This window comes from Chionomys nivalis, chromosome 10, assembly GCF_950005125.1.
Source record: "Chionomys nivalis chromosome 10, mChiNiv1.1, whole genome shotgun sequence".
NCBI classification, from domain to species: Eukaryota; Metazoa; Chordata; class Mammalia; order Rodentia; family Cricetidae; genus Chionomys; species Chionomys nivalis.
Window position 1 is genome coordinate 41,439,261 of NC_080095.1, and position 25,331 is coordinate 41,464,591.

The 25,331-nt window shown below is 48.0% G+C and overlaps 1 protein-coding gene across 3 annotated transcripts in view; it reads left to right on the forward strand.

Moving 5' to 3' along the window:
• The first annotated feature begins 2,372 nt into the window (after positions 1 to 2,372).
• Positions 2,373 to 25,331, forward strand: part of Dpf3 (double PHD fingers 3) — a 268,414-nt gene continuing 245,455 nt past the window's right edge. For all 3 annotated transcript variants that reach the window (XR_009057826.1, XM_057782334.1, XM_057782335.1), the window contains exon 1: positions 2,373 to 2,482. Coding sequence is in view for 2 of the 3 variants with exons in the window: in XM_057782334.1 (XP_057638317.1) it covers positions 2,451 to 2,482 (32 nt within the window). In the remaining variant the exon portion in view is untranslated. The remainder of the gene's footprint in view (positions 2,483 to 25,331) is intronic.

Sequence of the window (25,331 nt, forward strand, 5' to 3'; positions counted from 1 at the left end):
GTGCCCAGATTGTTCATGAGAGGATATCAGATCCCCCTGGAGCTGTTGTTAGGTGGTTGTAGGCCACCATGCATGTGCTGGGAGTTGCCCCACTAAATCATCTCTCTAGCCCCTGAAACGTAATTTTAAAAAAGTGTTTCACCATCACAATCAGCGAGAAGGGTTTTGAACCTATAGAGTTATGTAGATCATGGAAACACTGCTACCAATGCTGTTCATTTGCTCCAATCAATGGGTTTCAGAAGTGGAGAGTTTCTGCTCCATTCTGTTGCCATCTTATTGGGATTCCCTATACTCTTTATGTCACCAGCTGGCAAATGGTGGGCAGCAGATGGATTTCAGAGCCTATGTTACTATTGTTCAGCATTGCTAAATACTAGACTTTCTGGCCAAGTGTCCTGTCTCTAAGAATGTTTGCTCTAAGTCCCTTGCTTTAGAAGATTCTGGCCCAAAGTTGTGTCCTTTTGATCTATGATACAAAAACCAAAGTTAATAATACCTCTTTTATTTCTCAGAAGTGATAAAAAGTGATTATAGCCGGGTGGTGGTGGCGCACGCCTTTAATGCCAGCACTTGGGAGGCATAGGCAGGAGGATCTCCGAATTTGAGGCCAGCCTGGTCTACAGATCTAGTTCCAGGACAACCAGGGCTCACAGAGAAACCCTGTCTCAAGACAAACAAACAAACAAAAACCCAAACAAACAAACAAAAAACAAAATTCAAACCAAACAAAAAATCCAAACAGACAAAAAAGGAGACTATAAAGTCAGACTTTATTGACAGTTAAAATGACATTCCATCAAGTACAAAAAAACAAGGCAATGCTATTCTTTTGGGGGAGGGCGTTGGGACTGGATTTCCATATGTAGTCCAGGCTGATTTTGTTCTTTAAGGAAGTGACACTGTGCCTGTTCTCTACTTTAGTTCATCAAAGCCAGCTTTCAATACGGGAGACTCTGTAAGGAGAGAAGGGGGCGGGTGGGGGGGAGGGAGAACACCACCCTACTAGGCAAACAAAGAGTTAAATATTGCCAGTCTGCACACACGCACTCACTCAGCTTTGCTAGACTTATCTGTAACTCTAATAGTGAATGGAGTTGGAATCCGAAAGTTCTAGCCTACTTTGTGATTGTATTTTACTTTATTCATTGAGAGTAGTAAAAGGAAAGAGCAGGTGGAATTATGAATTGGCAATCCAGCTTCTCTCGTTTTATTTTTTTCCCGCTTTCACCCCCCCCCAACTCCCCATCTATTTGGCCTGATTAAACAGCTATGGGTCTGTAGCCAGGCTTCTATGTGCTATGACGCCTCTGCTCTCTAGGTGATTTCGCCCACTCTGAGCTTCCTGTGCTCCGTGGAAGCCTGAGGTCGCAGAAGTCTCTCCGTTTCTACAAGGGTTCACCAGATACTGAGCAGCCGCCGACTCTGGAAGCCTCGAGTCACGGCGCAATGTTCATTCGCGAATTCTTTTCTCCTCCCGTCTTAGTCCAGAAAGGTGACGTCCGAATCCGCAGCGCTGTTCCCCGAGGGAACTCCAGCAACACCCACCACAGGCTCTAACAATTTCGCTTCCATAGCAGCGTTTCCTAAAGTTGCCTAAAATCTTCCCTACCCTTTTGCCAATAGAGCGCCAGGTCTCTCTTTGCTCTCCAGCTGGCCCGGGTCAGATCACTGTGAATCGAGACCGGTGGTCGTAGGGGACCCCGCAGAATTACGTAACAAAAACCGTGGCTGCGAGAGAGGGCGAGCCTGACACTGAGACATTCCAGGGGGAAGGAAGTTGGTGTCCTGGACTCGCCAGTTCTCAGAAACCGACCGAGGAAGGTGGCTGAGATTAAAAGAAAAAAAAAAAATCGGGAACAAGAATATTAAACAGTCTCAGAACCTACAGCACTATTAGTAAACTGTGGATCACGAGTAGTAATTTCTTGCAGGAAACTGCAGCCTTCCAACTTTTGCTTTGAAACTCGGTGGTGTACCCGGAGCAGGGGTGGAGGGGTGGTGGTGGTGGTGTGTGTGTGTGTGTGTGTGCTAAAGACCGTGGTATATAAGGCCCAAAGCTAATGAATGGGATTTAATGGTTTTGTTGGCACTATGTAAATATTCCTGCCTGGGAGCGCAAACTCTCTGCAGTTATTTAGTAAAGTAGGGACTGAAACTAAGAGAGAATGCTCTCCCATGTGTCTTCACTAGTCCCAATCAGAAAAGGCGCTACTAACACTGTACTGCCCCTTTAAGACCTGCTCGCTCTCGGGCTCTACAAAAGGGAGTGACCTCTGGGCTTTGACAGCTCCCCTAATAACTACCACCACGCAGGCTCCGCCTACCTGGCGACCAGCCGCGCCGATTGGCCTGCAGGCCGGTATCCCGTGCTCTGATTGGCCTGCCGCTTCCCCTGAGCGAACCTTTAGAACTCTGAGACAGACAATATTCTGTTACATTGTAGCAAAATGGCGACTGTCATTCACAACCCCCTGAAAGCGTAAGTAAGACTAAAAAATGTACATATTCCGCGTGGTTTCAATATGAAAAAAAGGCGCCTTGCGGAGCGCAGCCGGCGCCTGGCTCTTGCAGACGCCTCCCGCTGCGCCCGAGCTCCTCTTTTCTTCTGCTCCTACTTCTTCATCTTTTTTTTTCTCTCCCAGCGCGCAGAAATGTCAGGAGATGCAATTAACAAAAAGAAAATTGTTACATTTGTGTTCTGCTTAATTGGCTGACCCGGACCGGGAAGGAGCCCGGAGCGGTGGTGCCTGCTCCGGAGCTGCGGGGGTCGCGAGCAGCTCGGGGCTTGCAGGGTCCCCGGAGTCCTCTGCCTCTCCCGGCGCCGCTCGGAGCTGGCTGAGCCCGGTCGGAGCGCGGGGCAGGGGCCGCGTCGTGCGCTTTGCTGAGCTCTGCGCTCCAAGCCCGAGGCTTCCCGGCTCCGCTGCTCGTCCTCCCGGGCAGTCTGACCGACCGCTGCGGCTGCGGAGTTTGCTGGGCGTTCGCTCTGCCTTCCGAGCTCTCTCAGGGAGTTTGTGCAAACCTTCCGGAGTTGGGAGGACGGCGCGCTAAGCGGCGGGTCTCGGGAGTCCTGGGGCCCAGGTGCTTGCCTGGGGCTTTTCCACCCGGGCAGTCGGGGGGGAGGGGGGGGATCAGGGAGACCCTCCGGGCGGTCGCCGGTGTGTCAGTATATTTGTGGGCGAACTGGTTGTAGTAAATTAACGACCTGGATTAACTTGGGGGTTGATATGGAGGAGGCAGTGAAGCTGCAGGTCTATGAATGGTGTGCTTGCCTACTCTGGGTGAAAAGCCGAGGCGGGCGGAGGCGGTTCGGGGCTTTGGCGACAGCGAGGGGCAGGTGCCTCCGGGAGACTTTGAGCCGACAGAGGGGGGCGGGCTGCGCGAGGACTAGCGGGGGCCGGTCCCCGGTCAGAGCTGCCTGCCTTCCTTCCTTCCTTCCTTCCTTCCTTCCTTCCTTCCTTCCTTCCTTCCTTCCTTCCTTCCTTCCTTCCTTCCTTCTTTCCTCCTTCCTTCCTTCTAGTCAGTGTACTGTGAATGTGAAGCCGCCAAGTCCGCGGAGCCGGGGGTGGCCTCGGAAAACTAGTGTGGCTCTCAAGGGGCGCTATTGGCAGGGATGTTGGCAGAGGGTGGATCCCTGGGAATCGCAGCGCAGCGTGGGCTCCGGGTCGGTGCTGAATGTACTAGGACTTCCCCGCCCGGATGAAAGCCTCTGGGAGTAGGAGGGTGCGCGTGGGTGTTTCGTGCCAGTTCTTCCCAGTGTGTGGCGGTGGTCGACCCTGGCTCTTATAACTGCTTGCTACAGCGCCCTAACCCCTGGCTTCTGGAGTCAAAAACATGGTTCGCTTTGGAGAGCAGCAGGGTGGCGTGGGGGGTTCCTAGTGCCAAGAAACGCCTAGGGAGAACCCGCTGCGTTTGCACCCAGCAACCAGGAATAGGGCAGGGATGTCCCAGATCTTAGAGTTTCCACGAGATATTGTCATAAAGAAGACGTTGGAGGCTGAGCTTGAGACGAGTTTCTGGCTCCAGTTCTCGCTAGGAAGCTCAGCTACTTTATACTCGCGACAGCATTTCACCTAAGAGAGAAAATGTTTTATGGCAGAATAAATGGGCGTAACTTCGCCGCGTCCTCGCCGACTCGCGCCGCCACACCGCTGATGCCGGGAGTTTCTCCAGAACCCACACAGCTGATTTACAATTTCCTCATTTCCAGCCGAAATCACGTAGCCGAGCTGATGCCGCTTGGTAAACTCAAGTCTGAGAGATCTATTTGCTATGTGTATGGCGTTCCTTATTGGGAAAGTGGTATCCTTGATGCCCGGGAGCGGGCTTATGCTCGGGCGCGCGCAGGAGCTCCACGCTCCAGGGTTCCCCAGAACGGTCCACTTTTTTTTTTTTTTTTTTTTTGGACTCAGACGCGTGAGTGTGTAGGGGTAGTGGGGGAAGGGACAGAGACAGCAAGAAGGTGGCCAATCTCGATAGTGGAATTAGTTTTGAATTACACGTGTACTCCTTAATAACTGGAAACACTTGCCGTGGGATGCATTTGTAACTCCGTCTTGTCACACGCACACGGAGCTCACACACAACACCCCTGTCTGCCTTTCCTAGTCGAGCGGTCACTTTATAACTAGCGGCCCCCTTTTGCATCCCGTCCTCTTCCCCCGAGGGCTAAGGGTGTAAACAATAACCCCAACGGCCAAGCTTTTTGCAGCCTGGACATTTTAAAAACTCCGCACGCAGGAGCACACGCGTCGTTACTGAGACACCAACACCATTTGCTTTTATTATTATTATTATTTAAAAAATCAACTTGTTTAATAAAACATCTTATATATTTCATTTGTTTTTTGAAGTTGCTGATCAGGAAACAAAACACACGTGAATAAATTATGCATGGGCTAAATTAGAACAAAGCGCAGCGACACATCAAGCCGGAGGGATTGATGGGGGCGCAGGGAGGAGGAGGAGCAAGGAGAATGGTTTGGAGGGCTTATGTGTTTATCCTTGTGTGCCCCTCCTGACAATGAACCGGAGCTCCAAGCCGCATTAGCATTTTCTCCGTGTGCGTGCAGGCTCTCTCGGCTTAAAAAGGCAACATCACGGACGCCCCCTACAGAAACTGGCCACACAAAGATTTACGCTTTGACTGCCGGATAAGTAGCAGTAGTTACGGTGTGGGGACGAAGCCAGCTCAGGTTTCTTTCATGCAACCTTGTGCAAGGCTCTGCCTTCTTAGACTATGGGTCACTTTTCATTATGCTAGCTTTTTCCCCCCTTTCCATGTGGGGCATTCAATAATTCAATTCACTGGGTGACTGGATGGCTAACTTGAATCGCTTTGCTTTTCGTGTGGTGGGGGTGGGAGTGTCTTCTGTAGGGTCCCAAGCGCCTGAAAACAGCCTTTCTTGGTAGCTTGCCTTTCTTCTTGGCTGTCTTTGATCTCCCCTCAGCTCCCCTTTTCCTCCATGTTGCTTTCACCCTTTCCTCTCTGAAGCTGACAGTCTGGCTTCAGGGTGTTAGGGTAAGAAACAGGAGCTGCCTGGACAGATTAGATCAGAAAGAGGACTCGGCAGGTGGCCCTACACTGAAGCAGTCACATCTGGGCAAATAGAATTCAAAAGCACGATGGACATGTATGGTGTGTAAATGTGAGTTGCATTCTATTTAAATTAGCAGCTACATTGTCTGAGTGTGGATTGTTGGAGTCTTCCTCAGTTTCTGTATACACAGGTGAGGGCCACATACAGGTTTGATAAAGGCATGTGTGCAAGTTACGTACTTGTTGATTTCTGTGTACTTAGGAAATAAAAGGCTTAAATTAAAAAAAGTTACTTATTTTAGCTGGGCATGGTGGCACATGCCTTTAATTCCAGCACTTGGAAGACAGATGCAGTGGGTCTCTGTGAGATCGTGTCCAGCCAAGGCTACATAGTGAGTTCCAGGACAGTCAGAACTACATAGAGTGACCCTGTAAGAAAAAAACTACTACTTTTATTTGTGTGTATCTTGATCGGGTGAGGTGCTGGTACAAGTGTGTGTGTGTGTGTGTGTTTGTGTGTGTGTGGTCAGAGGACAACTTTTGGACCTCTTCTTCCACTATGTGAGTTCTGGGGAGTGAACTCAGCTTAGTCTTGGAAGCAAGCACTTGCTGAATTATCTCTCCTGCCCTATAATGCTTTTCTTGTAAGTTCTAACCTTAATATTCTAGTTTAGGTAAATCACCTTCCCCCGTGTCTGCCAACAACACTTTAAACAGCCCAGTCTCTCAGTGACTTCTTGAAACTCTGGCTGTAGCACTTAACTGGGAATGCCTGCCACCTTCTGCCAGACTTGATCATGTACATACATATGTATCTATTTTTATAATTCCAAGCTCAGAGAGGAATAAATGCTATCATTACTTAATTACTCTAGTTAGGGTTTTAATACTTTACCTGTTTGATTACAAACAATGAGAAAAGTAAACTATTTAGTCATGCTTATCATTACGATTACATGTGCACAGTTGCATCAAAACTTTGCTGTGTAAAGAGTTACCCTAATGTGGAGGTCAGTGTTGACATCTCTGCTTTATTATTAAGCATATAACTCTGGGAGGAGTAAACGTTTACTTAATTAATATCCAACGCTGTTCATGTGTACGAATGGACATGATGTGGATAATGTGTGTTCTAATCTAAAGAGGTTTGGGGGCATGTGAAAGGTAGAAGCAGACCTTACTCTGGCTGTGGCAGCCAGTTTAGCTATCAGAGAGGAAGGGCCAGGGGGCCACACTCCTGGTCCTAATCTTGTCTTGGCTATTTTGGTTGGGGAGGGGGTGGTGAGCCGGCCTAAATGGAGAGCGGTGCTGTTGGGGTTGGGAACTGGCAACCTTTTATGGACATTATGTGAGTCCTTTATGGAAAAGGGAACCCTGGAAGCCAACAGAGGCTCGAGCACTACTCTCTCCCTCTGCTTTTACTCATCAGTGTGAAAATAAGAAGGGATGTTGGGGGGAGAGATGGCTCACCAGTCAGAAACACTTGCTGCTCTTCCAGAGGATCCGAGTTTGGTTCCTAGCACCCACATAGAGTATCTCAAACTGACTATAATACAAGCTCATGGGATTATTTGTCACCCTTTTCTATACTCTGCAGGAACACACACACACACACACACACACACACACACACACACACACACACATAAATAAATCTTTAAAACAAAAGCCTCCAAACTTCATTAGCACACATTTTCCCCCCCAAGGGATGTTTGTACCCACAAAGGACATTGTCACAGGGCAAACCTTTGAAAACAGTGCTGTCTGCAGACTTCCTGGGGAATATCTGAGACCCATAAAACAGACTGGCATCCATCGGTGGCTGACTTGGAAGGTTTACTCCTTCCTTGGACCACTCAGGTACCTGGAATTTGGATTTATCCTTGAAAAGCCGTGACATCTCGAGCTGTTTTAGAACCATCCTCTTAGATCAACACCAAACATATGAAGCATGGTCACCATGCTTTGTTTTGAGCGTGGACCCAAAAAAGAATGGAAACTGAGATGGGTACCCATTTTTCAGACTGCAGCCCCGTGGATGGAAATGACAGTGGGGGCTGGGTCATAAACCGGCCCCAGGATCCAGGGGGCCTGTTTATTATCCCAACCTCAGCAAAGTAACTTTTGTGGTTTTTGAGTGTTTTTGAAAGTCACTCGAAGGCAGAAATGTAGCCAAATGTGGCAAACCTCAGGCCAAAAAAAATCCCACAAGTACTGGAATATTTTTTACCCTGCTGAGATTTTCCAACTGGAGTCTTATATAAGCATGACCCTGTTTTAAATAGTCTTTAACTATGAAGGTATTTAACAGGGAACGATAAAGTAGCCTGGGGTGGGGAAGAGCGGATGGGCAAGTGGATAAAACCACTGTGTGGTCTGGAACTCCAGAGGCGGCTGTTTAACTGAAGAAGAGCCCCACAGGATGAACTGTTTCCAGTTCTCCGGTTTTCTAGCTGCCAGAGTAACTGGGAAGGGATGAGGTGTGGTGTTTGTTGTGTGTGATTTGTTTTTCTTATTGGTCAGGTTACTGGTGTTTCACAGTCTGTCAAACCATATGGATGAACAGAACTGGCCTCATAAAACTGTCACCAAGGGGAGGTATTTTGTTTTGAAGCCTGTGATTTGCATTAGAGGTTTAGAAGTAGGAATTAGGAGGTGTTTGCTGGGGGAAGGGAGGGGGCTAGAGAAGTGGAGTGTGGAGAATGTCTTGGTGGGGTGTTTGTGAAGAGACAGATGTTGATGGAGGCTGAGAGCCGGCTCTGTGGAGGCAGCGGAGGTCAGGGAGTTCAGACTCAGCACCCCTAGTCATGGGGTTCAGACAACTCATTGAGCTTCTGCTGGTCAGGTCTGCTGAGGCTGGAAAACAAAGACAGGTCAAATTCTCCATTCATTCAAGCTTCTTTACCCCTGGCCTGCCCTGATTACAGGGACTGGGGTCACCTCAGGTTGCTGTGAGTGAGAGGGCTTGTTCTTGTCATTCTTCCTAATCTTGAGAACCTGTTATTTGTAACATACATGGTTGAAATCTCTGCTAGCAAACTTTGCCTGTTTCTAACCCTGTCCCTGTCTTCATTGCAGACTGTCTGTTCTTACCAGTGACTATAGGGTGGAGAAGAGTCTCCCAAGGAGCTCAGCCTGCTCCCCTAGCTCTGCCATCTTGACATGTGCCTTCCCCAAACTTCCTACATCCCTTTAAGATGAGATGCACTTGAGTCCATAATTCCCTCCAAGTCAAAAACGTCCTGGGTTTTGGTCACACATGGTGGTACACACTTTTAATGCCAGCACTTGGAGGCAGAGGCAGGTAAATCTCTGTGCAGGAGTTTGAGGCCAGCCTAGTTTACCGGGTGAGTTCCAGGACAGCTAGGACTACACAGTGTGACCCCGTCTCAAAACAATTACTCTTCCCCACCTAAAATGAAATGAAACCAAACCAAAAATCAAACTAAAAAACTTGCTAGTTCTTATGTCGGTCATTTCTGGTGGGGAAGACAGTTTGAGGTCAGGCTCTTGCTTCTAAATTGCTCCTCTAGAGGGGGAGTTGTGAGACCTGGGAGCCAGTCTTGCCACTTGGGGCTCTAACATGATGGCACATCCCACCCCTTCTCTGACCTAAGGCTGAGGACATAGCGGCCTGGCTGTTCAAAATGCAGGCTTTTCTTCTTAGTCCTGCAACTAGAGGAGAAAGGAAAGGCCAGCCAAGAGAGCAGGTGGCCTATCATGTTATTTAAATGCACTCAGCTAGATGGTGGTGGTGCATGCCTCTAATTCCAGCACCAGGAAGCAGAGACAGGTGGATCTCTGAGTTAGAAGTCAGCCTGGTCTACAGAGTGAGTTCCGGAACAGCCAGGGCTACACAGAGAAAAAAAAAGAGGAAGGAAGGAAGCAAGCACTCAGATAATGGAAAGTTCACATCTGGAAAGATAAGAGAAAGAATGGAATTACTAAGAACATTTTCCCTTTTAAAAAATATTGGGGTTGTAGCTCATTTCTGAGTGCTCGTCTAGGATGTGTGAGGCCTTGGGGTTGATTCTTGAGTTTAGAGGCAAGGGAACCAACTTTAAACTGATCCTCTGGATTTCATCTAAGTCATCATCGTACCATGGCACCCAAATGACATGGAAGTACAGTGCTTGTTTCTTTTTCGTTTGCACGGCCACAAGAACCTAGTTGCTAAGTGACTGGGAGCTTGTGTGGGCCTGTACTGGTGTCTCACCGAGCTTCCTCTAGTGTAGCTTGTGTTACTGCTAGAGAAATAGCGGTGCCCAGTGGACGCCGAGGAGCTGGCTTATACCTATATGGGCATCAGCAGCCTCTAGACTGGAATTTCATTGCCTTCCCTTTATTGACATCACAGACTCCATTGGGGGATTATTATCAGGCTGTTCTGTGATTGAAAACTCCCTTGGCAATTTTCTACAAGCCTAAAGGAGGAAGAAGGGGTTGCAGAATTTATCAGCAAATTCACAGAAGCCAGCATGTAAATTCTGAGTCTTAAACCAAAAGAAAAATGAAATAGTTGATCTCCAGCAGACAGGCATTCCCCTTTACTTAAAACAAAACAAAACTGGTAAGATATGCATAATATAAAAAACACCTTTTTAAGGCAGGCAATTTAGTGGTGTTAAATACACATTAACAATACTTATTTTTTGTGTGTGGGCACATATACACGCGGAGATACATACTCCTGTATGCCATGTACTTGTGGAGGTCAGAGGACAACTTGTGGGAATCAGTTCTCTTTGTCCATTGCATGGGTCCCAAAGATGGAACTCAGGTCATCAGGCTTGGCGGCACGTACCTGTCCTCATTTAGCCTTCTTGCTAGCCCACAGTAGATAACACTTCAGTTACTGGTCAGCCATTATCACTATTTCTAGAGCGTTCTCATCACTCCAAACTCAACTTTATGTGCACTCATCGAACACCTGGCTGGGCTGGGTGATAGTCCGGTGGGAGAGCTGGTGCTTGGATGAGCGAGGCCCTCTCTTGGGTCAGTCTTCCGCACTAGATGAAACTGTGTTCCTCATCTCCTGCTTCCCGCAGCTAGAAGCATCAGTTTGCTTTCTGCCGAAGGACTTCAGATGAATGGAAACGCAAGAGTATTTGCCCTTTTGTGTCTGGCTTATGTCACTGTGTCTCAGGGGCCATCCATGCTGGAGCAGACATCAGACCTCCGCTCCTTTTTATGGCCATTGTATGTATAGGCCACACTTTGTTTATCCATTTATCTGATAGTGGACACTTGGGCCGTTCCCATGCTTGGCTGTTGCAAATAAAGCTGCTATGAACATTTGTGTTAGAAACTGCTCAAGTCTCTGTGTTCGGTTCTTTTGGGTTAGAGGCCTAGATTGCCTTTATTTCCAGACTCTTTACAAATCAGAGGCCACAGTTTTAGATGGTAAAAGCTGTCCACGTGTTATAACACCTCAGACAATGCTAATAGTGTTGCAGAATTCAGCTTCCTCACCGCTCCTTTTCTGGGCATACCACTATGGAAACCCAGAGCCTCACTTCTCCTATCCCTAGCTACAGCGAAGGCCCTCTGTGCCCCCTTTGCCATTAGGGTAAGAACTCCTCATGAGGGGATCTGTCACCATGTGCGGGAGGGAGCACCTGGGGTGACAGGACAGATTGAGAGTTCGAGGCCAGCCTGGGCTGCAGAATGAGACTCTGTCTCAAACAAAACAACAAAACAAAACAAAGCAACAGCACAGGCCTAAAGATGTAGCTCAGTTGGTTGAGTGTCGGTTAACACATGAAGCCCTGAGTTTGAACTCTTGTACTTCATGCAGGAGACATAGTGGCACACCCCTGTGATCCCAACACTCAGGAAATGGAGGCAATGGATTAGGAGTTCAAGACTATCCTCAGCTACATACTGAGTGAGAAGTGAGCCTGGGATACATCAAAATTTGTCTAAAATTCATAGACACATAGAAATGTGTGTACACACTCATGCACACATGCGTGCATGCGCACACAATCCAAACGAAAAACTCAAAAAACCAAAACAACCCAGGAAGCAAACAAAAACTGAGCATGTCTTTTTGCAGGGTAAGGAGAGCCTATATCTTTTTTAATTTGCTTTTTTTTTCTTGCCCAAGCCCCTGCTTATCCTTTAGGGGCCTAAATGAAATAAAAAAAAAGACCAAAACTTTTTCAGAAACTAGAAACTTGGGGACTAGAGAGATAGCTCAGTGGTTAAGAGCACTGGTTACTCTTCCAGAGAACCTAGATTCAATTCCTAGCACCCACATGGCAGCTCACAATGTCTGTACCTCCTGTTCCAGGGGACCCGACACCCTTATACAGATACATGCAGGCAGAACACCAATGTGCATAAAATAAATAGATTAAAAAATAAAAATAAAATGGGAACTCCAAATGTGAGGTGTGTTCCTGGGAGAGCTAAACTTTCCTGTCACAGATGGAGGCCTTTTCAGAGTAAATAATACCTTATCTATCAGTGTGTTGCTGGGTATCAGACCCAGGGTCTGGCCCATGCTAGGTAAGTTTTCTGTTGAGCCACATACCCAGCATGGTTCTTTTGAGATGGGGCTTTCCTAGGTATCTTCTGGCCTGCCTCCCGAATAACTGGGGTCAGAGGTCTCTCCCACCATGGCTGGCCGATTAAACATTATCCCAAAGATGGAATCTAGGCATGTCACTGGCATATCTAATCACTGCTTCTTTAGGAAATGCAAACCTTGCTCATCCCTCTCTGGCTCAGGAGGGGCTTCACGTGGTTGAGATGGGAAGCAGGTGAGAAGATGAGTTCTAGAAAAGCCCCCACCTCTGTTTTGGAAGCTCGGAGTCACCCAGAATCAGGAGAAGTGGGAAGGTCATTGGGTAGCAGGGAGCTTGCCTTGCAGTGTGGGCTTGGATCATCAGCCAAGCTCTGGCTCCTGCCATCAAGGTGATGAAGCAGCAGGAAGGTATGAAAGGCAGCTGGAGCTTACATTGGCCGGTGACACGAGGAAAGCCAACTGGTGGTGTGGGGGGCAGTGGGAAAGGACATCGTGCTTACAGAAAACTCGACGGAAAGACTCATGATGGGTTTGCATCGTTAAGGTACTTGTTTTCTAGTGTTGGAGGTGCTTTAGATATCATCTTGAAGCTTCTAGGGGCTTTTATTTTATAGACGCAAATTAAGTACAAAGCCATCTCGACTTCCATCATCCGGAAGCAATGGCCTTCCTTTTCATGGATCTCCATTGAGTTGAGCCCCGTGAGGCTAGTCTCAGTGGATCTGACTTAGGAACATTCTTCCTCCTGTCCTGGCCAAATGCTGATTACAAGCCAAATGCATTTAGGAGCATCTACTTCCAGAAGGATCTCTGGGTTCTGTTTCTGCTTCTAGACTCTTAGTCTTTGGTAGAGTAAGTGTCTGCAGAGCAGGAGGCTGGCTGTTCCACTAGGGCCTCTCCCAGGGAAACCACTGTCATTGGGGTGGGATGGGGTGGGGTGGGGTGCTGAGAGGAGAGGCAACTGCTGCTGGAGATGGAGGAGGGCAGGGTGTCTGGGGCATTGGGAGTGGAGAGAATATATTCTCTCTCGCTAATTATTTTCCCTGAGGACTTAGCCAATGCAGAACCATCTATTATCGTGGGAGCGCTCTATGGTGGTTCTGCTTGTGATGAATGCTAAGTGGAAACAAGCAAGAAAAATTAACAGGCGGCTGCTTCTGTCCACCTAATTAAAATGCATATCCAAGTGCATAAGTCCTTCTGTTTCCCCAATGTACACCCCCCCTCCAATCCCAGTTCCGCGGAGGAGAAAAAACACTTCCCCCAATCATTTTCCTTGATTATATTTTCATCAGGGAAGGACTGAGGGTTTCCCTCAGAATAGAGAAGGGATCCATCTTCCAACACTTAAAAAGTCTTTCGACTTCAACTGGGCTTGGACATTCTGAGCATTGTAAAGCATTTAAAATAATAATAAAGTCTCCAAACTTTGACTGCAAAGGACTCAAGGAAGTAAAGATGAGAGAGAAAGAGGAGAGAGAGAGAGAGAGAGAGAGAGAGAGAGAGAGGAAAGAGAGAGAAGCCGTTTTCTGCTGACTTTAATTTTGTGCTAAAAGTCTAGCTTGGATTAGCAATGGGAAGTTTGAGAGCCCTCCCCATCTTTGTTTTCTGTCTCTTTCTTACTCCCATCTCCATTCTCTATCTTTTCTATATATCTTTTCTATCTTTTTCTATCTAGGTGCTCTTTTCCACAAACACCTCACGAAATCCCCGAGTTTTTGCAGAGAGCTTCTCCAAGAGCATGTTTTATCTACTGTTGCATTGGGGGACAGTATTAGAAATGCCCCAAGTGTGTTTGAAATCAAACATACTTATACATCCGTTAAGGAGAGTCCCTCTCGCCCCTTATCTCAGCCCGTCATTTCCCCACCTCTCCCTAAAGAACAACTTTATTCAGCAGTCATAAAATATTTACTAAAACACGAAACTTCAGTCCCTGTGTTCAGCTCACCGGCACAGGCATCTCCGTGGCCCAGCCCCCCGCCCCAGCCCCTGTCTGCCCTCCACGGCAGCCCCAGCTGTTGATTTATCAGGGCTGGTCGGCTCGGCAGTGCATGGAGATTGCTTTTAATTAACTCTCTTCATTTTTCCCAATCTTCAGGGAGCAGCAACCATTTAATGGTTTTAATATTTTATCTAGATTTATAGCCCCCCCCCTTATTTGTTGTTGTTTGATTTCTGCATTTGCTCTTCTGGAATAGCTTTCAGAGGGGTGTGTTTGTTTGCCCCTGACTCCCTACCCCTAAGACCTTTTCCCAAGATGGGAGGGCAGATTCCAGAGGAGCTCCACTCCAGTGGTGGGTCCCGTGATGGTTTGCATCATAGGCTTCATTTTAGAAAACTTGAATTTCACTTGACTTTTAGATGACAAAGTTTACGAGCTTTTCATAAAAAAATAAATAAATAAAAAGAAGAAAGCAAGATAAGAAGGAAAAACAGAAGAGGAAAAGAAATTCTGAGTTGTAGATGGTGAGGCCCTTTGGCCTCTTGTGTTTGCTCTGAGGGTGTGAGGCGGCAGGGAGTTGGCTAAAATCTGCTTCCGGGGGTTCCCTTTGAGGCTTATCATCCTGCCCACCATAGATTCACATAGTTCAGTGCTTATTATTAAAATAATAGATGGGGCCAGGCCTGATGGCACCTTCCTTTTATCCCGGTATTCAGGAAGCAGAGGCAGGTAGATTGCTACGAATTCAAGAGCAGCCTGGTCCTCAAAGTGAGTTCCAGACCAGCCTGGTCCACATAGTGAGACCTTGTCTTGAACAAAACAAAACACCAGAAAGCAAAACATCCAACCAACCGAAAAACAACAGAAGCGATGATTCTTACTGTGTTGCCCAGCTTGGGCTTGGGGGATGCTGCCTCAGCTCCTCCGTAGCTGGGACCATCATACCCCGCATAGTAGACCCTTGCGGCTGCAAAGGGTGCTGGCTTAGGGCGGGCTGGAGACAGGTTCAGCTCAGTGTTCATACGGTGGGCTACGTCTTTATTTAGGCATGGTTGGGATAGCCGGGCAACTTTTTGGAGGATTAATTGCTGGTGTGATCGGAAGAAGGAAGCAGAGAGGCAGTTCTCGCCTTCTGCCTGCTACTCTGCAGTGGTAGGCAAACGTGCAGCTCTGCAGTGCCCAGCTTCCCCCGCTCCCTCTTCCCAGCCTGCTTTGCACTGAGGGGTCTGCACCTTCCTCCAATCGCTCCACAGAGGTCTGGCAGACAGCCTTGCCTTTTTAGAACCTGTGTGTCCACAAAATGACCTTTTGACATCCGGGTTCGGTGATATGTCCTTGGGGTTACCTGTTGCTAGGCAACTGCCAGCTAAAGTTTGAGCCTGATCTGGGAATTGCAGTGAATTGCCCTGGGTGGCTTATGTCTACATTTAGGGACTTCAATTTGCAATATCGGCCCAGGGAACAAGAGGCTGGGAAGACATTCTTCCCTAAGGTTTTTAAAAGTTCAGCTCAGCGCCTGATGCCCGTACACACAAATGTTTGTCTTGGTAATGAAAATGGCCTTCCCTGCCCATCTCCTTACACTGGAGTCTACCTCTGCTCTCTGTGGCTGTCAGTCCAGAAACCCTCCTACCCTTTCTATCTCGGGAACCCAGCTACATGAGGGAGACAGTGAGGGAAAACCTGATCTCAACACTGTGGTTGGGGATTCACACCCCTCAGTGTTTTGCTGGGCATTTTCTCTTTACCTTTTTGTGTCAGTCCCAGCCCCTTTCAGGAATCTTCTGGAAGCTGCGGATCAGCTTCCGAGGAATAAAGGCACCCAAGTGTGAACCTCCACATATGGCTTTATGGGGCTCCCAGCCTATGATGAATGTGTCTGTGGATGCCCTGCAGATGTCCTGGCTCCTGGGTGACAGCCTCAGCGTGAGTGATGTGGGTGAATTTCTCCATCTGAAAGAATGCTTTCATTAATTAATAATTAATGAATTAGAGAAAGAGAGAGAGAGAGAGAGAGAGAGAGAGAGAGAGTCTCCTTGTATCAGCCCAAGCTGACTTAGAACCTGGGTCTCCTCCCTCAGCCTCCTGAAGGACGGGATTATAGGTGTGCACACTGTCTTTGGCTAAGGATGCTCTGCATCCCTGTGTGGAGGCAGCCCCACCCTGTCCCACATTCTTTGACATCTCAATAAACTTCGTATGCTGTTGTATGCCAGCAGTTCAGCGGTCCTTTAGCCCCAGCTGCTTCCAGACACAATGGGTCCACATCTGCCTGTCCCCTCCAGACAGCAGTCTAAATGTTCCCTTTTCCTTCTGTCGCCCTTGCTGGTCCTCAGGTGGTGGTGTCCACATCGGCCCTTGGCCCCTCAGTTCTGCACGTACCTTCCCTCCTTCCATCGTGGAAATACTTGGCTGTGCCTGGCTACAGCACAAAGGCTCTGGCAGGCGGTGACAGTGGCTGTCTGTGCTTTTCTGTCCCTAGGACCTAGCTTAGCTGTCATCCGGTGAATAGCTGAATGAATGAAGCCAGGAGGTAGGGACACCTTTCTGCCTGTCTTTAGGATTGACTCGTTCTCATTGTCCACTTTAATGGCGTGCCTTTGGGAATGGCAGTAGAATTCTTTTAAACAATCTTTAATCTCAGGTGTCAGGACTCAGGCACAGGAGCGGCTGTGCTGATGTGGGGAGAATGGCTGCATTTCTGAGCCTTGTCATTTGTTCCAGTAGATACAGATGGCTTGGCTTTCCACTTTAGTCCCCAACCCCCTTTTAAAAGACAGGGTTTCTCTGTGTAACAGCCTTGGCTGTACTGGGGCTCATGTTGTAGACCAGGCTGGCCTCGAACTCTGCATCCCGAATGCTGGGATTAAGAGAGAGGGTCTTAAAAAAAAAAAAAGACTCTAAAAGAAAAAAAAAAAAGAGAGAGGGTCTTATGTAGCCTAGGCCGACTTCAAAGCTTCCTGTGTAATGACTTGAATGAGTGATTCTCTTGCTTCCACCTCCCAAAGCTGGGAGTACAGGAACGGGTGAGCACGCAAATCCAAGTTTCATCCATGGTAGGCAAGTCCTCTATGGACTGGGCTACACCCCCAGCCTATTTTGGAGTTTTAATATGGACTAAAGTAGAAGGCGTAAACCCTGTAATGGTTGAAGCTAAGGCTGAACTCGGATGAAAGTTCACTGCCTGGTTTATTAAGCTCTGGAGTTGGCATCAGTCCAGCCATACTGCTTTATGTCTTCTGGGAGAACACCTACTGTATACTTTGACAATGCAGATGCCTAGGTGGGTAGTAACTTCAATGACTCGATGTCCCCACATGTCCAATGCAGGTAGCTTCATTGAATACTGCTGGAAAGGGTGTCCTGGGGTCATTGGAGTGGCTCTATCTCACACTAGGAGAGACGCTGACTTGGGATTGTAACCTCTCCTGTCTTCTTCCTACACCACCATCCTCCAGATCCTTCTGTGTCATGGGTTACTCGGAAGAAAGACTTCTGGGAAGTCTCGCCTCTGTGTCTGGAGGAAGCTGAAGGACGAGGAGGAGTCAGACTCTCAGAATTAAATTTAAGTCCAGTTCCTGGTCTGCTGGCCCTCCTAACCCTAACCCTCCTTCAGGGTAGAAGGCCAAAAACCACGAGGACGTTCCGCAGAGTGCAGACTGTAGGTCCCATTGCGCTGGCACCTGTGCTCTGTCTGAGGAAACTGCTCCAACATGGAGCCAAGCTCACAGGCCCTCAGTAGGAAGGGGGCACACAGGGCTGTCCCATTCCCGGTACTCATTTCCTTTCTGGGCAGCCATCCCAGTATAGCAGATACTTACACATATTCTGGCCTGATTTTATCTAATCACACATATCTCTGGGGAGTGGGAAACAGGTTTGGTCTACTCCATTTTAGGTCAGTGATGCACAGGATAGTTGGGATGAATGCTGGTCTGTAACTTTTATAAAATTTGGAAAGTTCGTCAAGCTCCCTGACCCAGACCCTACTAGGGGCATTATTTGCTTTCCCAGGGACTAGAGACCCCAGCCAGTGTCAGGGGAAGGATAGAGTCTAACTTTTGGGAGCTTTCTGAGACCCAGTTAGATCTTAGAGCAGTAAGACTCTTGTTTTCTTATTTTATGATCTGCCAAACTGAGAGGACCCAATAGTATTGGCCCCTCTTCCGGTGATCATTCATTCCTGGCCTTTATCTGCCCAGGATGTTTTCAGTTTACAGGGAAATACAGACCCAGAGAAGCTCTGATGGATGGCACCACCTTTACTATTGCCCAGGTTTGCCCCAAGTGTCTGTCTCCCGCGTTACCCAGATGAACTGGTCTAAATGGAGCAGAGCTCAAGACAACACCCACACCTCTCACTGAGACCCAGAGCGGGCATTCTTGGGCAGCCTCTTCTCTCAGCATCTCTCCTTTGGGCTCTACTTCCTGCCGCTTCTCAAATCCCCAGGAAGGAAAATCCCACTAGGAGCCCGTTGACTTTTCTTTTGCCTTCTGTTTCTTATTTCATTTCTCGACTCAGAGCTAAGCTGCCCCAAGGCCCTCCGAGCCACGGATGGAGGAATAATCAATCCATTTACCGCTTCCTGCCAAGGCTCGCGCCTTCAGCCTGTGCTTTCTTCTGACCCCTCCTCGCCTGCCCCTCTTCCCCGTTCAGCTTTCTCCTTTGCCCTGCGGACAGCACTGCCATCTGGAAGAATTAAAAGGCACAAAAGGGAGGAAAGAGTATACTAACCTTGTCTCTAAGGATGGTCCGCTGGATCTCTGAGTGGGAATGGGGAAGCGAGGAGGGAAAGACAAACTTGGAGGCAACAGAGAGAAGCTGTGGGGATGTGAGGTGCTAAGAGGTTGTTCCAGGCTAGGAGTTTTTTTTTTTTTTTTTTTTGTTTTTGTTTTTTTGAAAACAAAACATTAAATTTTTATTTTTTAAAAGACAGGGTCATTATGCAGCCCTGGCTGACTGAAACTCTGTAGACCAGGCAGGCCTGGAACTTACAGAGATCCACCTTCCTCTACCCCCAAGTTCTGGGACCAAAAGAAAGGCATGTGCCACTACACCTGGCATATAGTTTTTAATATCAATGTTCTTTGGCAATGTTATGCATGTATATAATAATGCATTCTGATCACGGCCCCGACCTTCTCATCTCCATCTCTCTCTGGTCATCCTGGCCAAGAAGCCCCCCCTCCCAATTTAGTGACTTTTTGTCTTGTTTTTGTTTTGTGATAAAACGATTGTGAGTTTGAGCTATTCACCAGAGCTCACGGACTCAATAGTGGCTGCACCACCGAAGACAAGGGCTCCTCTGTCTCCTCCAGCATCCATGGACAGTCAATAGTTCCCTAGGGAAGTAGTCTTTGGAAGCAGGAGAAGGTAGATGAATGTCTATAACCATTCTACCCTGAGTTGACCCATCTAGTGTCTCTCAGAAGCTAAGCAGTGTCTATCCTGGTTAGCATTTGATGGGGGAGAGAGAAGAGCTGTGGGTGGGCTGAGAAGAGAGGTGGACTCCCATCTGCCTTTGGGACCCCGGCAATTGGACAAGCTCTGTAGAAAGTGTGGCTGGGGAGCTCTGCATGGGAAAGGGAAGTGAGAGAAGATTTGGACCCCCTTATATGGGTGACTTATTTGGGTGACGACTTCATTAGGACCTCCTATTTGGATGGTTCTATTAGGACCCCCTTGTTTGGGTGACTCCATTAGGACCCCCTTATTTTCTGGGTCAGGGAAGATGAGGTGGGAAGGAGCATGGGAAAGACAAAAATGTTGGGTGTCTATACACAGAAAGTAGTGGGCACTTTCCCCCAGGCCGGGCTCTAAGTGTGCCTCTGTGTGGACTGATTCCTGGAGAGAACGCGAACAGATGCATGGAGGGGACCTGCTTTGGTGTGCTGTAATTTCGGGGTCCTCTAGAAAGATTCTAATTCCAATCACTCTGCTCTTAGGGTTAAACTGCATCCTGGTCCCGTGTTCCTGGGTTATATGTTCTGTGTGTGTGTGTACATGCATATACACATGCGAATACTCGTGTACCACAGCTTGTGTGTGGAGGACAACTCTGTGGGAGTTGATTCTTTCCCTCTACCATATCGGTCCTGGGGATTGAACCCAGGTCATCGGTTTTGGTGGCAAGCCCCTTTCCCCATGGAGCCATCTTTCCTGCCCCCTGTGATGTATTCTGAGTATTTTCCTGGGTGCCTTGCAGGTAATGTAGAGATTAAGGTGATATCCTGGTGTGAGCCAACATTCCCTTCTGATTTGGGACAGCCCTGTCTAGCTGCATGGATAATCTTGTCACAAAGGATAGAACCCAGCCAAGCAGTGGATTAAAGAGTTAGATCTTGAGCCTGGCATGGTGGCGCACACCTTTAATCTCTGCACTCAGGAGGCAGAGGCATCTCTGTGAGTTCTAGGACAGCCAGAGATACATAGGGAGACCCTCCCCCACCAGCCACCATATATACACACAAAAGTCTCTGGGCAGTGGTAGCACACACCTTAAATCCCAGTTCTTGGGAGGCAGAAACAGGCAGATCTCTAAATTCAAGGCCAGCTTGGTCTACAGAGTGAGTTCCAGGACAGCCAGGGCTACATAGAGAAACCCTGTCTTGAAAAACAGAAAAACAAAAAACAAGAACATAAAACACCACGGAAGTTAAGTATCTCCCTGTTTTGTGCCTTTAGTTGTCACAGTTGGCCTTGAACTCTCGTGGCTCACCCTCAGAGTTGCTAGGGTAACAGTGTGTGCCACCATGTCCAGCTATAAAGACAATAACCTAGAAACACTGTGAGTGAGTACAGAGTAAAGATCCAATCCAGGGCTATGGGGGTAGTTTAGCTAGTTGTCCGGCGTGTGGATAGGGGGCCCCTGTGTTTACTTTCCAGCAGCACGGACACCAGTGGTACTTACTACTACTGTCTTACTACAGCATCTGGGAGCTCCAAGGTCATCCTGGTCTGTGTAGTGAGTTTGAGGCCAGCTTGGGCTACATGAGACCGTGTTAAAAAAAACAAAATCCAGGGAGGAGCATGGAGATATGGACTTTCTATCTCCAAGCCTGGTGTCCCGAGGACGTGTTTCATGGTTCAGACGGAAGAACAAGGCTGAAGGTGTTCTGCCCTGACCCCAGCCAGACACCCAGCCATCCAGCCATCCACTTTCTTTCCAGCCACCTCATCTTGCAGGCAGCTGGTTTTCAGGAGGAGGCTTGTGTGACCCATACAGAGGACTCTTTGTAAGCTTAGACACCGAGATCCAAGGAACAGCTGTCACGTGACCTGGAGCTTGGGAGCAGGCTCTAGGACCAGAGTCTGGGTTCAAATACAGTCTTTATGACTTTAGGCAGGTTTCCTAATCTCTGTGCCTCAGTTTTCTGTGGAATGTGGTAGGTGGTTTTGGTTTGAGGGGCTGTAGGAAGACTCAAGTAAGGCAGTGTTTTTAGGGCCCTTAGAAGAGTCAATACCTTGGGAGAGGTGTTGGCAGTGACCCGTTTTTTCATCTTTAAAATGGAAAGGCATGCCAGTTGACATCCGCCCCATACACGTCATCATAAGGAAAATGGAATAAGTAGGAGAAATTATAATTTTCCTAGAATTTCTCAAAGTATGATAACACGGTGATTATTTTTGTTATTGCTACTGATTAGATCTCTCAAATCAGGCTGGCTTCCAACTCTACAGAGTTGAGACTGATCTTGAACTCCTGATCTCCAGCCCCCATCTCCTGCTTCTCCTTCCAGTGTGCTGGGATTACAGATAATACTCACCACCATGCCTGGTTAGGATTATCATTAATTTTTCTACTCATAGAAGAATGATCTAGAAGAGGCTTTGAGGAAGATTTATCACTACTATTTACATACTAACTAATTGCTGCAGCGATTGGGTCCTTGTGAAAAGGAACAGGAACTTCACCGACCCCGACAACCGCTCGCAGAGAAGCAGTGACACCAGCTAACACCTGGGCTCCTATATCAGGCTTCCCTGTGCCCCCTGGCTGCCTCCTCCTTCTTGCATGGATGGACTCTGCCCTTCTTTCTTGCAGTTAGAGAAGGGCTGAAAGTCTCTCCGACCCCAGGGGGGGAGGGTAGAGAGTCTTGTGTGCTTGTCTACGTGGGGGAGATCTGCTGCTATTGTCATTATCTGGGTAATAGGGTGCAGGCTGGGAGCACCCCACTAACCCTTAACCTCCCGGGCAGGCTGGTGTGTATATTTGAGTTTCCAGAACACTCTTCTGGGAGGAAGGGCTCCACTCTGCTTGACAAGCTGGCATGCCAAACACCAGACCCCATGTTATTTTTAACTGTCCAGAGGTTTCTTTCTTTCTTTCTTTCTTTCTTTTTTCCTTCCACATAGTGTAATTGATGGGACTCAGTGGCCTGGGCAGAGAATCTAAACTTCGGCTTGGTTTGTATCCCTTGAATGGGCATGTGCCTGATAACCTAAGAGAAAAGCCATCTTGTTTCTGTGGGTTGACTGTTCCCCATCTCCTCGTGCACCCCAGCCCCCACTGGCCCCTAGGAAGGATGGTTCTCAGAGATAACCTGAGCTCCCTGTCTGTAGCTGGGGACAGGGGGAGGGACGAGGTTGTTGTCTGTGACTTTCTCCTCTCCTGATAGCCAGGGACAAAGCTGCATTTCAGAGAGCTAAATAGGTTACTCAGAAGGCTGTCACTCCTGTCCCCATCTCTTCTCTTGGCCCTCTTTTTTTGTCCCCCTTCATTTCCCAAGGGGTAAGCTGCTTTCTCACTTAACTGTCCTCTGGGGACAGTCCCAGAGAGCTGCTCTTGTGTAAGAGAGGGAACTTTGGGGGTGTCCGGTTACAGCTCAGACAGTTTTCTGTTCCCCACGTCCAGCCGAGAACACTGTCTCACGCTGACCTGTCTCTGGCTTCATGAATCTGTAGCTTTCTTTTACACTTCCTCATTGCCTGCCTGTTCCTCTGCGCGGCAGCATGCAAGGCTGTGTCCAGTGTGGAGGACATACATTGTACCAGCTGCACCGACCCTGTGCATTCAGTGATAAATCAAACCAACACAGCTTCTGTCTTCATGGAGCTTGGGGTACCAATCACTTAATCTCACAGCTATGTCAGTAAAAATGGAGACTGTGTTCTGTTGAAAAGTCCACGAGGACAGGTGAGTGTAGTCGGGAGATCTGTTATGGTCTTGTGTGCGGAGGGAAAGTTTCCCTGAGAAGGGAACAGTTCTTGTTAGGTAGTGAGATAGATGTGCAAAGGTCCTGTGGCCTGCTGGAGGACCTACAGGAAGCAGTGTGGCTAGAACACTGGAGAAAGCAGGAAGCCCCGCTTGTGGCTTTGTAAGGGCTGTGGACTTTTTTCTAAACCAGGAAGCAGCCATGGAAGGACTTCAGGTAGGAAGTGACTCCATCTAGTTCATATTCTAAATATTTCCTCCCAGCTATGGAGAGGTTTAGCAACGGAGCCTAGGAAGGCAGGGTGAGTAAGTTGTGGGAAGGTATTTCTGGGTTAAATGTAGGATACAACAATGAGATACAGTCATGGGCTTGAAGGACAAGGCTTTAGCTGGAGAAGGCCTTGGCCCCAGGGCTTTGCCTGACCGAGCTGACTTTCAGCCCACGTGCCTGAAGCGAACTGACACCTCTTCTTTGCCATCTTGGGAAGTTTCTACCATTCTCCTCCCATGGAGAGTCAAGCAGACACCTTCCCTCTGCCGGCCCTGCTGCCTCTTGGGTTCTCAGGGTGCGGTCTGAGGATGTCTACGTGATGGGCACCCCAGACTGAAGGACAGGTAGATTTCCAAGGGCCCTGTTACCTGATTCCTATGCCCTGAACTCTTGGAGCACACAGTTCTGCATAGCCCTGCATGGGAGAGGACCGGGCTTCCTGCGGGGCCACAGGAGGCCAAGTGCTATGGAGTCCTAGGTTGTCTCCTTTGGGTCCCACAATAATAAACCAAGGAGACCAGGGCTAGGGACACTAGGGCATCCTAATCACCATCCTCTCTGCCTCATGGAGGCTGCATTTATGGACCAACCAGGCGTGGCTAGAAAATATTCAGGAAAAAGATTACATTTTTACTGAATATGTACAGATTTCTTTCCTTGTCATTTTCCCTTTCCTTGCCTTTCTTTTCTCCCTCCCTTTCCTTCTCATTATGTATTTATTATTATCATTACATTATCATTACTACTATTATTATTTTGCATAGAGTCTTGCTATGTAGTCCTAGCTAGCCTGGAACTTATTATGTAGCCTAGGATAGATAGATAATCTACAACAATCCTCCTGACTTCCGAGTGCTGGGACTACAGGCATGTGTCCTGGTGCCTGGCCTTCCTTGTCATTTTCTAAACAGTACAACTTACCCTGTATTTGGTCTTCCACATCAACTAGACCTGATTTCAAGGATGTGGGAACATGTGTGGCAGTTGTTTGTGAACACTATGTATGCTGGCTAGGTTTTTATTTTTTCTGGTCAACTTAATACAATCTAGAGTCATCTAGGAAGAGAGCCTTAGTTGATAAAATGTCCCATCACATTGACCTCAAACTCAGAGATCTGTCTGCCTCTGCCTCCTAGTATTTTCTTGATTGATGATTGATGTGGGAGGGCCAGTGCTCTGTGGGCAGTGCTACTCCTGGGTACAAGGCAGCAGAAGAAAGCAGGTTGAGGAAGCCTCAGAGAGCAAACCAGTAAGCTTCGTTCTGCCATAGGCTCTGCTTTAGCTTCTGCCTCCAGGTTCCTGCCCTTCACACAGACTAAACAAACCGTTCCCTTCTCTAAGCTGTTGGTTGTGCTGTTTATCACAGAACCAAAGGGCAAACTAAGACACCGGCTTAGAGAAGGAACTTGAGCACCCATAGATTTTGGTGTCACAGGGGTGTTGGAACTAACTAATCCTAGATCTTGAAGGTTAATTCTATCCCATGTTATCATTTCCCCTTTACACTCTTTCTTTTGTGATCAGGGTAAATACATAATACATACATACATACATACATACATATGTATATACATATGCATATATACTTTTTTTCTTGGAACCATCTCCAGCTTTTCTTTTTTAAAAAAGGGTGAGCACCTCTGCTGCCCAGGCTGACCCAGGACACTTGATCCTCCTGTCTCTGACCCCTACCCTCTATCCCTGCAATGTTGGAATTATAGGTATGTCTTATCACACCTGGCTGTGACCAACATCTTTTGAGGGCTCATGAGTTCCATTGGCAAAGTAGATAGTTACTTAGTACACAACATCCTCCTGCGAGATTCCAAACTTATGCACAGTAGACAAGATGGCACAGGGGACCCCACCCCTTGTAGCCCCACCCCCCG